Source organism: Lepus europaeus, chromosome 16, assembly GCF_033115175.1.
Source record: "Lepus europaeus isolate LE1 chromosome 16, mLepTim1.pri, whole genome shotgun sequence".
Classification (NCBI taxonomy): domain Eukaryota; kingdom Metazoa; phylum Chordata; class Mammalia; order Lagomorpha; family Leporidae; genus Lepus; species Lepus europaeus.
The window spans coordinates 48,568,992-48,584,065 of NC_084842.1; the positions used below are offsets into that span (position 1 = coordinate 48,568,992).

At 48.5% G+C, this 15,074-nt stretch overlaps 1 protein-coding gene across 1 annotated transcript in view; it reads right to left on the reverse strand.

Moving 5' to 3' along the window:
* Window positions 1-2,417: 2,417 nt before the first annotated feature.
* The window catches only part of PINX1 (PIN2 (TERF1) interacting telomerase inhibitor 1), a 94,993-nt gene continuing 82,336 nt past the window's right edge, over window positions 2,418-15,074 (reverse strand). Inside the window, exon 7 of the mRNA XM_062212874.1 lies at window positions 2,418-3,293. Within this exon, the coding sequence (XP_062068858.1) occupies window positions 2,775-3,293 (519 nt within the window). The 3' untranslated portion in view covers window positions 2,418-2,774. The remainder of the gene's footprint in view (window positions 3,294-15,074) is intronic.

Sequence of the window (15,074 nt, forward strand, 5' to 3'; positions counted from 1 at the left end):
AATGAGAAGAAAGTGTGTTCTTTTCCCAGGCGTGCAAACAGGATTTGGAGGACTGCCTTACCTGATTTCTCACCAACATCTTGGGCAGGTTGGAAAGGAAGTGCCACCAAGAGTTTCTGGTGTGTAGCGTCTGCATGCCAATGTGTTCTCCGCGGCTCATGCAGATAGGCTCAGAGCAATTATAAAGTGCTTTGCAGTTTGCCAGCCTTCAACTACATCCTCACTTAAACGTTCACAGGGGACGCCGCTGAAGACAGGGGAAATAGGATGCGGCGAGGGCCGCGACAGGGGAGCAGGGCGGGCGGCTGAGGCCCTGAAGGGACGGGAGTGCGGCTGGGCGTCGGGGGCAGCGGAACTCTACAGAGAAAGCAAGCAGTGAACAGATGCTAACAGCTGCCTCCCTGAGGGGCTGAGCACCGCGAGAGCCGGGCTTAAAGTGCCTGGGCGAGGGCCAGGCCCACTGGACTTCGCTCATAACGATTCCCTCTTAATAGAAAAGGTAAAAAAGGTTGCTTCAGGACACACACACTCGGTAGGACCTCTTCCCAGGACAAGTCGTTTCCTGGAAACCTACATTTCCCCCTAAAACTGAAGGATGCTAAGGCAAGTGTTGAAGACTATAAAATCATTGTATTATTTTATCTAGTGGAATAATTCAACCAAGAAAGAGGGTTCATATGCCAACAATTTAACTGGCCTCAGGCCTATGAAATGTCATTTCCATAGTATTTATTTCATTTAGACCCAGAAAACTAAGTGGTCTGAAAGAAAAATAGGCGGGGGAAATCGAAGCTGGGGATTTCTGACCATTCCGTCTCCATCTCCTTCAAAGCAAACGGCTGCCCCGTCTGCTCTCCACCGAGCACAGGCCTTCCCGGGCTGCACATCACCCCAGCTGCTCCGGAGTCAGTCCTGCCTCCAGTCCGGCCACGTCATATGTTCACCTGTTGCGGAAGCCCTCACCCCAGGAACAACAGCCCTCCGGCACCGCCCTCCCCTCCTGTTCCCTACAGCCTGCACCTCACTCCGCCCTATGTGCACCACACCTACCTCCGAAACTCACACCATTTGGTGTCATCTCCGGGTTCTCATTTTTGTCGCTAAAGTCAATACAAGAAAAGCCAAGAAAAAACCAAACGGTGTGCATATATTTTCAAAAGATAGCTCCCTTTGGGTTTCCCATATCCCCACTCGCCCTGGATCCCTAGCTTCCCATACAAGACGAGACAAGCAGAGGTAACGTGGGCAGGTACCTTCTGTGAAGACAAGTGACTTTATGATTAGCCTGGGATTCTAAACCCTGGGGGGGCATGATAACCTCAGCTCGAATTCCTGAGAATCTTCTCTGCAGACTGTATGTGTGTATTTAGACAATTAGGATTGTTAGAGACTAAAACCATTCGTTCCTGACACTTCCCAATTTCCAGACTTGGGACCATGCTTGCTATTTAATGTCTGACCTCGAGAGCTAAAATCAAGGGCAAAAGGTCACCGGAGTGTGGGTGAGTTTTAGTTCCTGTTACCGGCAGCCGGCTATAAATCAAGTGGAGAGCAGCACCTGGCCCAGGTTTCCCTGCCACGCCCACAGCTCCCTGACAGGCCTGTCAGGAGGAGGCCAGCGGGCGACAAGACCGCCCCAGCAAGCTGGGGGAGCAGGGTACAGGAAAGCTGGGGCAAAAACAGCAGCAGTGCCAGAGAGGGGGCGAGGAAGAAAAGATCAAGGGAGCTAAGAAGGCAGAGGGGACACAAGGCAGGGGAAGGCTTGGGGGCCCTCTACAGCCTGCACCTGTTCTGTGTCCCAGGGAGGGCATGGAGCACAAGGGACAGGCCAGCGTGGGGTAGGGGAAGGCTGCATAAACACAAGGAGGCGACAGCCCGCACTTGGAGCAGGGCGGACAGGTGTCTGACTGTCTGTATGGCTTCTACTCCTTAAAGAACTCTCTTCAGGCAGCCTCAATCTAGAGACGGATTTCAAGATGGCTTCATTTTGAACTTCCTGAGGACCTAATCGTGCAAACCAAGGTGAAGCCCACCACGGGCCAATGCTTCCCAGGACCCCGCAGTGCAATTGTATCTGACTGCTGACAATGCAGGAAGCATGAAAAGGCCGACGTGAGAGCGGAAGATGGAGCTGTCCCCAGCGTCAGTCCACCTCTCAGCTCTGAGGTCGTGGGGAGAAGAGCTGAGCACACATGGCCGCCACTGCTAGTGGAAGAGAAGCCATTCGAATAGCTTCCCCATCAAAACCCAAACAACACAACACAAGACAACAAAAAGCCCTCTGATTCGGGAATGCAGTCCTGTAATTCCTACTTGGCAAAAATATATGGTTGGCTATGGAACAAAAGGAACTATCTGAATCCAAACTATTGCCTCTTAATCCTTTAATTAGACTAAGTCCTTCACAAGGAAGCCCGATTCGTTGTTACTGAAGGAAACCACCACAAATACACATTGAGATGTCAATGTGTGTGTGCACACACACAACTGGACGTATTTGTATGAACATGAAAACACCCTCATGAAGGGCTCAGGGTTTAAAAAGAAATTTATTTGTTTATGAAAGCCATGATTTGGAACCTTTTTAAAAAGTGCCCCTGGGAAGAGGGTCCGCGACAACCACGGAGGGCAGGTGGGACGCGGCAGTCGGCGGGCATGTTGAAAGATGTCCCCACACGGCCTGGGGTTAGCTCTGCCCTGACTGCAGGCCAAAGGCGTTTGCCCCGGCAGCGCCCTGACAGCTGAGCGGTTGGAAGGCCCTGGCTCGGGAGAATTCACCTGGAACCTTTCTTCTTCTTCTTCTTCTTCCTTTTCACTGGTGCTTCATCCAGGGCAGGGTCCACCGGCTCCTGTACCTCTACCGGCTGCTGTAGCTGTTTCTCTCCTCTCCTTTTCTGGGGCTCTGGGGTACAGTCCTGGTCTCCAGCTGGCTGCACCCAACCCTCTGCGGCCAGGGCAGCAGCATCGGGACCCTCACCCCCAGAGGGGCCTCCCGCTCTTTTCTTCTTCTTGGCTGCTGGCTCGCGGCCCCCATCTTCCTCAGGCTTTCCCTTCTTCGGCCGCTTGGCCTTGGGTTGGGGGTGATCCTCGCCATTTTTACCTGCTGTCTCTCTGCCGCTTTTCTTTCCCTTTTTCCGTTTCACGTGGGTCTCTGAGAGATCCGTCCCTGGAGCCGTGACCTGTGCTTTGTTCTTCAGCTCGGCCATCCGCTTGGCAAAATACTCCTGGATGGTGAAGGCGCTGGTTGTCGTGGAGGCTTCGTTCTCATCCGGAGCGCTGGGGCTGGGATCGTCCTAAGGCAGGGAAGAGTGACAAAGCTGTTAGGTGTCAATGGTTCACTCCGACAGCCCCCAGCAGCACTCCATGAGGGACCACGCACTCAGCAGCTGAGGGCTGGGTCCCCCCTTCCCTGCCTCCCCTCTGCTGGCCCTGGGGCTGAGTACTCTGTGGGGCAGCAGCTGGACAGACAGAGGCTAACAGGACTAACTGGCAAGTCCCCTCGCCGGGCCGCTCAGTGAACACTGCCCAGAAGCCACGCCGTCAGTGGTGACTGTCTCCCATAAAAAACAGGGACACAGACGTTCTGGTGCTGTGTGAGGTTCTCAGGAGCTGACTTCGGCCCCATTAAGGTGACACAGGTCTCTGGGCGCTGACCTAGAAATGCAGATGCTGCCTGTGTAGCTGAACGCTCCCACGAGGACAAGAGCCAAATTCCAACCCGGAAGCCAGCTTGTGAGGCACACAGGCAGAGCCCGGCCACGAAGCCCTCCCCCATCAAAGAACAGGGAGCTTGGGGGAGGGCTTCGGCGAGTGGTGGGGAGAAGGGAGATGCCCCTCCTCCTACTCGGACGCAGACCAGATACTCATGGCCGTGTTAGTCTTCTCTTTAAATGTGAGCAATTACTCACTCATAGCAGCTGGGATTAAGTGAGGTTTATGTTCTGGTTTGAACGCTTGAGAAGCAGGAGAACATTCCTTACACAAGAGGCTGGGAGAGGCAGCGAAAGGCTGGTGCCCCTGTAGGAGCTGTGGCTGGCAGGTGATGAAAGCGTCCGTGTGAAGAAGGAAGCACCTTCGTGGAATCTAAGGAATATGCTTCAGCAAAGCACACGCCCACAGTGACTCTGCCCACAGGGACTTAAGATAACCCAGTCATTAAACCACGATGCTGAGCGTGGGTTTCATCACTACCTGGCCTCTTCCTTCATGTTCACTGATTCTCACAGCAACAGGCAACTGCTCTCCCCTTTCATGTGGGGAAGGCAGGAAAGTTCCTGAATGAAGCAACTTTCACATAGGAGTCTACAAATGATTTCAAATGTAGCTCTGCCGGAGCAGCTGACTCAATTACAAACCAACACATTTAAATGGACCCTGTATTTTCTTGACACAGTGGCCTCAAAAACCAGCTCAGTGGAATTGAAAGGAGTGTCTCATAGGAAGTTCCAGCAGAACCAACATCATATCAATGGACAGCTGGTTCCCGAGTGGAACCTGTCCCAGACAGCAGTGGGCGAAGGGCATCCCTGGCAACACCACCGCTCACCAAATCAACACTAACCTGATTTTCTTCCGTCTGGAGGCTAAACAGAAATCATCATCACATGGCCACCTTTGTCATTTCAAAAATACCAAATGCAGAGCAGATGGAATAAATCGACTGCATTTTGGAGAGAAGTGTGCGTTCAATTTTGTCAGAAGAAAAATGATAAGGAGCTGTCCTGGGAGACAACAACCAGGTCACTTTGTCTTTTCTTCCTCAAAAGCTGAATGAAAGCTGACATTGCGCACAGCAGAGTGCAAACCTTCTCAAGGCTCAGCCCCCGCCCATCTGGCTCCACGTCCAGCCCACGCACACCCACAGCCACACGGGCCACGGGCTCTGGGCAGGCTGCCTGTTTCCACAGCAGAGGTCTCACTTGAGAGTAACACGGCATCCAAGGGGCCTGCCATTGCAACTCACTCACATGCCAGCCGTACACCACAGCTCCCGACACGCTCACCTGTTTACCATCTTCTCCGCTTTTGCTTTAACACTTTAATCACTGGATCTGATAGCTGGTATTAATCATTAATTATTAGGAAATATAAGATCATTTTGGAGTTGCTGGTGAATGCAGCAGATCTTTCTAACCCCAGAAAGTAAGCACATGGTGATCAGGGGTTTAATAACCAAATCTGCACACCAAATCTAGCGCAGCATGGAGACAAACAAGAGATGCCGGCACCTAAATCCTATTTATCCCAAGGAAAGCTCAGGCAAAACAATGACTTGCTGGGGACAGCTGTTCAGTGTCAGCCCACACGACAGGGACACACTGCTTCAAAACCCAGGGACACTCAAAATCTGCTTCCCCCAGGAATGGCGCCCAGAACTCACACTTTCTGTACTTGAAATCAGAAGCCGCTTCTACTACAGAGATTGTAACCCTGGTTCTATGCTCTTGGCCATGGCAACACATAAAAAAGTAGACACATTTTCAAAAAAACTAATACTTTTCACATCTGGTCTCTATTTCAGAGTGAACAAGTATTAAAAAAGCACCAATTACTTTTCAGTATTCGGAAACAGAGACAACTTGCATCTTTCCACATCCCCTATTAAACACAGAATATAATCTCAAAAAAATTCTATAACATTTAAATGTGATTTTCACTACTTCATAAACATTGACAATGTCCCAGTATGCTAATGGTATTCCAAAAAGTAATAAACTAAAAAGCAACTTGAAAACTTCTGGTTCCATAAAAAATACTACCAAGGGAGGTGTGGTCCACTAATTGTCTTGCCAACATTTGATTTAACCCCAAGGATTCAGGAAACATCCCTGTCTTTTGCAACTCCAATTCCAGCCGTTACCCAGTGGAGGTCCTCCAATAAATCCCTGATCGTCTCCGGGCCTCAGCTAGCTCATCAGTGAAGTAAGCAGTTAAATGAGATGACGTCTAAAGTTCCTTGCAGGACTGCATTGTGCTTGGGCTGACCATCACTCTGCGAGACAGCAGAGCAGGGAAGGGCCGGTGCTTCCTGTTAGAGGCAGCAGAGATGAGCTCGGCTCAGAGAAGACAATCACCCACCTGCCATGTTCATATGCAGAAGTGACAAGAACAGAGCGACCGTGGACCCGTGAGGAAATGCATTCACCTCCCGTAAGAAGGCAAAGACCACATCCACTAATGCTGCCTGGGTGGGCTGGAAGAGCCATATGCGATTTTGTAATGAGTAATACTTAAGAATTCATGTGAAAGAACTACCACTATGCAGAAGCTAAAATCTAAAATCTGCAGTGACTGTTAACTGGATATGATCTGTTTTAAATCTAACTCCTGGAAAATCAGACCAACACTTGCTTTCCTAAGGCAGGCAGTAAGAAGCTGGAATCTTTATTTCTTTTTTTTAAAGATTTATTTTATTTATTTGAAAAACAGAGTTACAGAGAAAGGTAGAGACAGAGAGAGAGGTCTTCCATCTGCTGGTTCACTCCCCAGATGACCAAGACAGCTGGAGCTGTGCCAATCCGAAGCCAGGAGCTTCTTCCTGGTCTCCCACGCGGGTGCAGGGGCCCAATGGCTTGGGCCGTCCTGTGTTGCTTTCCTAGGCCAAGGCAGAGAACTGGATTGGAAGAGGAGCAGCTGGGACTAGAACCAGCAGCCATATGGGATGCTGGTGCTTGAAGCCAGGGCTTTAACCCACTGTGCTACAGTGCCAGCCCCGAAGCTGGAACCTTTAAAAATGATAATAAATTCCCATGTTGCACTTACAGTTTTGGAGGTTCTTTGCCTCCAAAAATACCGATCCTTCGCATACTCTAAGTGTTGTCAAAAGGTAGACGGGAGTGGGGTGGGGCACGCGGGGCAGCAATGCCAACAGGCTGGCAGTGAAAAGGTGGTGGGTTTCTGGAATAAACTCAGCTTCAGTCTATGGTTCCTGAAGCTCCCCTCAAATGCCATCAGCTTTAATAGCTAGCTGGTGATGACATACAAGAGAGAGGTACAATGATGGATAAAGGTGAGAGAGTCCAAGTGTGTGGGAGCAGGGGCTTTGCCCTTGGGACCCCTAGCTCTTTGCTGAATCCTACAGGTTCACAGGTCCTCTCTCAACTCAGCCAAATTCCGGGCAGCACAGCAGCACGTCATATGTAATTGTGCATGCCCAGGACCAAGTGGTTTACCTAGGTGAAGTTTGGACGAGTTCAGCGAGTGAGGAGGAGAAATGGTAAGAGATTTAACCAAACAGTTCAAAAACTGCTGTCTCTAAAGATGTAATGTTGACTCTGATCTACCTTCCCTTTCATTAATAAGACACAAAGGCACATGACGAGTCCTGAAATACTTCCTGTGTATTTCGGAAGTCTTTCTTGTGCTGTTCTAAAGAACTGTCTGAGGGTTAACCTCATCTGCTCACCGACAGTCTGACAGTCTCCTCATGTCCTTCAGAGTTGCTGAGTGTACACAGTTCATTAAAAACACCAATGACTGGGGCTGGCGCTGTGGTGTAGCAGGTAAAGCTGCCGCCTGTAGTGCCGGCATCCCATATGGGCTCTGGTTCAAGTCCCAGCTGCTCCTCTTCCGATCCAGCTCTCTGCTACGGCCTGGGAAAGCAGTAGAAGATGGCCCAAGTCCTTGGGCCCCTGCACCCACATGGGAGACCCTGAAGAAGCTCCTGAGTCCTGGCTTCAGAGTGGCCCAGCTCTGGCTGTTGTGGCCATTTGGGGAGTGAGCCAGTGGACGGAAGACCTCTTTCTCTCTCTTTCTGTAACTCTGCTTTCAAATAAATAAATAAACCTTAAAAAACAAGACAAACCAAAACAAAAAAACAAACACTGATGACCGACACTCCCCAGTGCTCCTGGGGCCTTGACTGCAACCCCTCAGTGAGCACCCAGTGAGGCAGAACGCAGGCAGCTCCGGACGCTCTGCTCCCCACTTCAGTCTCAACAGCTCCAAGCAAGAAGAGTCTCGAAGGACTGTCTGCTGGGCAGGGGCAGGGGCAGGGTTTGGCTCCCGGGCTGCCAGGAACAAAGCCGTGCTCTGTCCTCCGCAGTGCAATGACCCGCGGCCTGCATTACACAGATTGGTGTGTCACCTTTCTCTCTTCACAGAAGCCATCCCAACACTAAAGCTCATTCTCCACTGGTTGTATAATCCGGAGACTGAGATGCGAGCTCAATTCTGAGACAGGCAGGTTAACAGATGCAAGTTGCCGGTAGGAAAAATGTCAGAAGAAATAGCTACTACCTTTAAAAGACAATAAACCTCTATTATCTGGTTTGTAATTCACGCAAATAAAAAATAGCTGGAAGCCAGGCTTAGGGTTTTATAATTTGCCAAATTAGCACATACATTCACTTGACAAACTGTGACTGCTTTAAAGCAGGAAATGAAACGTAAGTCTAAACTTCCACTCGAGGCAAGAATCCCTCCTGGGTGGATGCTGGCCAACTTCTACTCGGACATTTCCAACACGGAAAGTTGGTGTCAGTAGTCCCCCCACCCACTGTCGAAAAACATCAAATGAAAAATTCCAGAAATAGACTGTCCCTAAGTTGGAAGCTGCATGCTACCTGTCTGCCGGCCTTTAGGAGCCACCGCTGTTATCACAGCCACTGTCACAACACCACACTGGATGCATTCAAGCAACCCTTATTCCTTTTTGTAATGGCCTCGGAGCATAAACTTTTATTATACCACATTGCTATAGCTGTTCTAGTATATTATAAGTGATTGCTGCTAATTTCTTGCTGTGCCTAATTTACAAACTGAACTTTATTGTATGGACAGGAATAAACATGGTTTATGTGAGGTGTGGTACTATCCAAAGTTTCAGGCACCCACTGGGGGTCTTGGGTTAGGGCGGGGGCTACTGTACTTAGTGTGGCAGTCCATCCCACCCTTGGCTCTCTCTGACTGCTTTTGCATCAGCAATACAGAGGGTCAATGCCATGTGCCACGACTTGACCTGGAGAAACTTCATGCCACGTCCGCCTCTGGTAATTCTAAATTACCACTGAAGTGAGGGGGGACAGCACATACTAAGGAAAGATGACCTTGGAGAGAAAGACAGACAGATACACCCTTGCTATATTCTTTTTTTTTAATTTCTTTATTTATTTGAAAGTCAGAGTTACACAGAGAGAGAAGGAGAGACAGAGGCAGAGAGAGAGAGAGAGAGAGAGAGAGAGGTCTTTCATCTGCTGGTTCACTCCCCAGTTGGCTGCAACGGTCAGAGCTGTGCTGATCTGAAGGCAGGAGCCAGAAACTTCCTCTGGGTCTCCCATGTGGGTGCAGGGGCCCAAGGACTTGGGCCATCTTCTACTGCTTTCCCAGGCCATAGCAGAGAGCTGAATTGGAAGTGGAGCAGCTGGGACTTGAACCAGCACCCATACAGGGTGCTGGCACTGCAGGCAGCGGCTTTACCAGCTCCGCCACAGCGCTGACCCTCACCCTTACTATATCAGGTCCCTGAAGGACATCTGAAACTATGTGAGCCAACTCTTCTCCAGGATTCACAGAATTATGAGCCCGTTCTTTGTTTCCTTTACGTATTCTATCAAGAGGCTTAGCTCGATGAGCCGTCCACACAAACTCATCTAGGTTCACAGACGAATTTGCTCTTGTGTCACTCAAACATACACACTGATATGGATTACCAGGGAAATGCCCCAGACAGGGTTCTCTTCATTCTTCCAGTACAAACACTGTTCGCATCTTTTGGGTCAGCTCAGTACCTACTGAGCTCCCTGCGGCGCACGCCCCAAGTCCTGCTACTCATGATCAAGGCCCCAGCCCAGGGAAGGCGTTTCGGCTCTCGGCTTTCCTCGCACACTCCTGCGGGCGTGAAGCAGCAGGAGGAGGGCAGCTTTCTGATTTCCAAGTGCAGACACAGAGGTCATGCCACAACAGTAATCCTTCAATGAACTTTTCTCATTGAAAGGAAAAGTAGACATCCAGAGCTCAAGGCTAATGTGTTTAGCAACTGGAGTTATTAGCTCTGATGGCCATTGCTTGTGATGAGCAAACACTCACTGCCACCAGGGCCCGTCTGTCATCAGTGTGTGCCGGATTAGTCCACGGAAAGTTAAGAAAGCTTGGCAAGTGAGCCGTTTGCAGAACATTCTGTACCCTTTCCAAGCTTTTCAGCTGGGCGACTCTGACAAATGAGATGCATCTTTACCCCGGGAGGCAGAAATTGCACCACTCCATTTTGGACAGACATCAAGGGAGGTCTGAAGTGACTCTGTGTGACTCGTCAGGATGCTGAGACCTATGGTCTGTGGATGTGTACTAGAAACCCTCTCCTATGGCGGGGGCAGCACAAATGGATTCGCTCACCCACCACACTGGCCTACAGCGCTCAGCGCTCTTCGACACATCACAGGTGAGCACATTCCTTCAACAAACCTCATTCCTGTGGAACACCCTCTCTTGTTTACTATCTGTGACCAGCAATTAGTTGTTGCAAGTCTGTTTTTGGATAATTTGCTCTGTAAGCATCTTCCCAATGGAATAAAAATCTCCTAAAGGCAGGGACCATTTTACTCCATCTGCACTCAGCCCAACCTCTCTTACGAGGACAAAGGTAAGAGAAGCACAAGATGCCCAAGCCAGGCGCACCGAGGCTATGCAGAGCCCCCGTCCCCACTGAAGCCACCCTTCACATTTGTCAGCACAGATTCATCCGCCCACCAGCTAAGTCTAATGTCAAGAACCAAATCCAGGCAGTATTTTGCAGTATATACTCTTCCCATGCAGAAGAAACCAGTCCCTTCTTATCGGAACCTTGCCTCATGATGCACACTACTTCTCCAACTACTACAAGGTATATACGAATTCTCTCTGGGGTGAGCAGAATACACCCTGTGGCCCTTAGCAATCTACATAGGAACCCAGTCAAAGAAGCCATACCTTTTTTCTCTTAGTTGGTTATTCCATATGTTACCACAGTCACCCAAGACAAGTCAATCGGAAAAGCCAAGGTGCTGTGTGTGTGGGAACTGTGTGCTGTTTCTGCGGGATGTGACAGACAATGTGCGGCGTGGCTGAACCACAGAGGCAAAGGGAAGCACTCATCTGGAGCCGACGGACAGTGGGACGGAAGTGTCGCCAGGTGCCCCCAGTAGCACGCTGCTACAGCACAGCCTACACCGTACCTTGAGCGAAAACAGCCTGAGAAAGCTCCTAGGAGTCATCCACAGCTAAGCTGGGCAGCGAGCACGCCTGGTGCCACTGTGTCGGCACTGCTAGTTAGCTTTCGGTGCTACCTTTGTGGTTTCATGCATTTCCTTCGCGGTTTCCATATAATTGAAAACATTCAGTGTTTTACCAACAAAGAGCTATTTTTACACTCAAAAAAGTTCATCCAAGTGTGAAATCATGTACTTTTTTTCGAGACATCTATCACTTTAAATCTGGAGGCAGGCCAAGCGTACAAAGTCTCAGTAGTAACCAGTCTCAGAATTTACTTGGAAGACTCTATCACTGTAAGCATTAGCAAGTGTCACAAGTCAAAACGAATGGTGGTTGAAGATACATTGCAACAACAGAATTAGCTGGAAAACACATTTAGAAATTGTACGTGTGTGTGCACACTCACACACAGGTATAGGACCCCGTGGCTTGTGTCAGAAGTCCACTATGTGGGCATTCTATAAGGATTCTTTCTAGAACAAGGCTTGACAAACTGTGGCCATGGATCTATCTCTCTGTAGATCACCCTCAAGCTGAGAGTGATCTCTAGCTGGTTGAGGATGGGAGGAGGGGTGTCAAAAGAATATTTCATGACACGTAAAAATCAGGGCCCATAAATAAAATTTTGAATTTCAATACTAAAAGATCAGTGGAAATTTATTTTCTTACTTAAAAAAGTATACATGATACAGCTAAGTATTTACTGAATGGTGTATTATAAAATATAATATGCTTTTATGAATATTGTACCGCTGAATTTCAGAAATGCCAGGTGCTTTTCAAGTACACACACACACACAGAGCAGTCTCCCCTTATCTGTAGTTTTGCTTTATGTAATACTAGGTTGGAAAGAGTTCATGTGTTGGAAACAATCCCAAATTTCTATGTTGATGGCATGTGCAGGTGGACCCCCTGGGAGCTGATAAGGGTAAGGCGAGGTTATAAGTATAGAGCCCTCATGATGGCACTAGTGCCCCTCTCAGAAGAGGAAGACAGATTCACGATGGAACACTACTCTCCTGGTCAAGCCTCCTGCCATGTCCTGCACGAGGAAGGCCTGACCGGACACTGGCACTTTGGCATTGGACTCCCAGCCTCCAGAACCGTGAGAAACACCCCTCTGGTCTTTATATGCCACCCGGCCTCAGGTATTCTGTTACAGCAGCAGAAAACGGACTAAGATACCTGGTGTCAGTTAGTTACTGTCAACTTGGTCCAAAAATACTAAGTGGAAAACTCCAGTAATAAACAATTCTGAAGTTTTAAATTCTGTGCTGTTCAGAGCCCAGTGCTAGAATCTGGCATGACCCTGTAAGAGACATGATTTGTACCTTTGTCCAGCGTATCTGGGCTGTGTAGGCTACGCGCCTACCAGTCACTGCATAGCTGTCTGAGTTTTCAGTGGGCTGAGGCATGATTACAGTGCCTTTTTTTTTTTTTCTTTTAATTTGAGAGGCACAGTTATAAACAGACAGAGGACTTCTCTCTGCAGGTTCACTCCCTAAATGTAACTGGAGCTGGGCTGATCTGAAGCCAGGAGTCAGGAGCTTTTTCTGGGTCTCCCATGTGGGTGCAGGGGCTCAAGCACTTGGGCCATCTTCTACTGCTTTCCCAGGCCATCAACAGGGAGATGAATTGGAAGTGGAGCAGCCGGGACTCAAACTGGTGCCCCTACACGAGGCTTAACCTACTATGCCACAGTGCCAGCCCTACAGTGCATGTTGAAGTAACCCTTAGCTTTCTCAATAATGGCTCCAAAGCATAATAGAGACACTGACAAAGCAAATGCTGTAAACTGCTTCCTTTAAGTGCAAAGATGAAAGTTCTGGTCTTTTAAGATAAAAAAATCATATGCTAAGTTTGCTAAGAACGAACTGCCTATTTGTGAAACCATGAAGAAGGAAAAAGAAATGTTTTAGTTTTGCTGTTGCACCCCAATCTGCAAAAATTGTAGCCAAAGTCTATGGTAAGTGTTTAGTTAAGAAGGAAAAGGCATTAAGTTACAGGATTCAGAGCTACCCTTGGTTTCAGGCTTCCCCTGGAGGTCGTGGAATGTACCCCCTACAGGTTAGGGGGACTACTGTATCCATCCAGAAGTGGAGGATTTGGGGCTTTGATGAGGTCCCAGTCTGAGTCTCTCGCCTGTGACAGAATGCCCACCTTACTGAATTATGCCAGAGAACTGAGGGGCTGCTAATGGGGGCCTGTGTCTGAGCAGCAAAGGAGGAAAGAGGAAGTAACATGACACCAGAGAGAGCTCTCAGCAGGCCTGGACACACGCAGCGCTACCTGTCTAGGAACAGGCCTCACAGCTCGGCTTGGAGTTTACAAACTCACACACATGAACCGGACATCTCAGAGAAGGCATCGGGAGCTGCAGGGACAGAACCACCGCTCTTCACTAGCATTCAGTTGAGAAATACAAATAATGAACGCCAAGTTCCTCATCTGAAGGCCAGTGCTAACCAAGCTGTTCATTTTCTTTTCTTTTTTTCATTTTCCTAGTCAGCTGCTCAAATCACCATTCACCAAGAAAAGGCAACATAAGCATGGTTTACCAGGTGACATCTATGTGCTCTATGGTGACATCTCCGCAAGTGATTGACATGAGGGTCACTGACCAGAGTCACACAGCCTCTGTGGGAAAAGAGAAAGAGAGGAGCAGACTTCTGGTCTACCTGACGGGCCCTTGGCCTCGGACAGTGCTGCACACTCATGTGACAACCTCTCACCACACACGGGCCACCATGAGATAAATGAGCCCCTCCAAAGCTAGACATGATCAATGTGACACAGGACCGACTTCTCTGAACGGAGCCTAAAAATACTCCAAAGCCACTGTATTTGAGAATTCTAGGTCAACTGGTTCTCTCCCCTGCTCTCAAGAGGCACAACGAGCAGTTTTTATGCACAGATGGTGGCTGCTATGCGAATCTCAAAGAACAAAAGTACAGGCTTCCAGAGGGTTCTGTCTCTCCCATCTCTTACACCATAAGAAGGTCTGAAGAGTGTTTCAGAATCGAGACAACTCCGAGGTAGACTCCTTGTTTTACACAGCATAGCACTTTTTGAAGAGAGTATGATTTAAGGTTTACAGAGAATAAGATTTATTAGAGAATATTTTGAAGCTAGGAATAGAGCATGAATAAATTATCTGGAATAATTAGTCGAGATTATTTTCTAAAAAATTTATCTGAAAATTAGTGTTAGAGAGAGAGAGAAAGACAGAGAGACAAAGAGACAGAGAGAGAGAGAGAGAGAGAGAGATCTTCTACCTGGGGGTTCACGCCCCAAATGGCCACAAGGGCTGGTGCTGGACCAGGCCAAAGCCAGGAGCCTAAAACTCCACCAAGCCTCCCACGTGGGTGGCAGGGATCCAAGCACTTGGGGCATCTTCTGCTGCCTTCCCAGGCACATTAGCGGGAAGCTAGATCAGAAATTGGGACTCAAACCAGTGCTCATATGGGATGCCAGCGTAGCAGGCTGCAGCATAACCTACTGTGCCACAATGCCAACCTCTAGTCAAGATTACTTTTAAAAGAATAAATTAATTTAGGCAAATCCGATTGATTAGCCCACAAAGGTTCCCTCTCTCAATTCTTAGATACTATAAAAAGCTAATCTTTGTATAGACCCTTTATAATTCACCAGAAATCAAGGCAGCAAATAAAAATACTTTCAGGAGTAAACTGGTAGAGCAAAAAACATTCTACGTTTAATAGATATCGAAGTTACCAGGAGTCAAATTAAATAAAAGTCTGAACTCAATGAGTCATGTTTTAAAAGTAAATTTTACATTGCATAGGTCTCATGGTAGATGTGCTCACAACAACAACAAAAGATAACATACTAGGGCAATTTATTTTGAGGATAGATAGAAATCAAA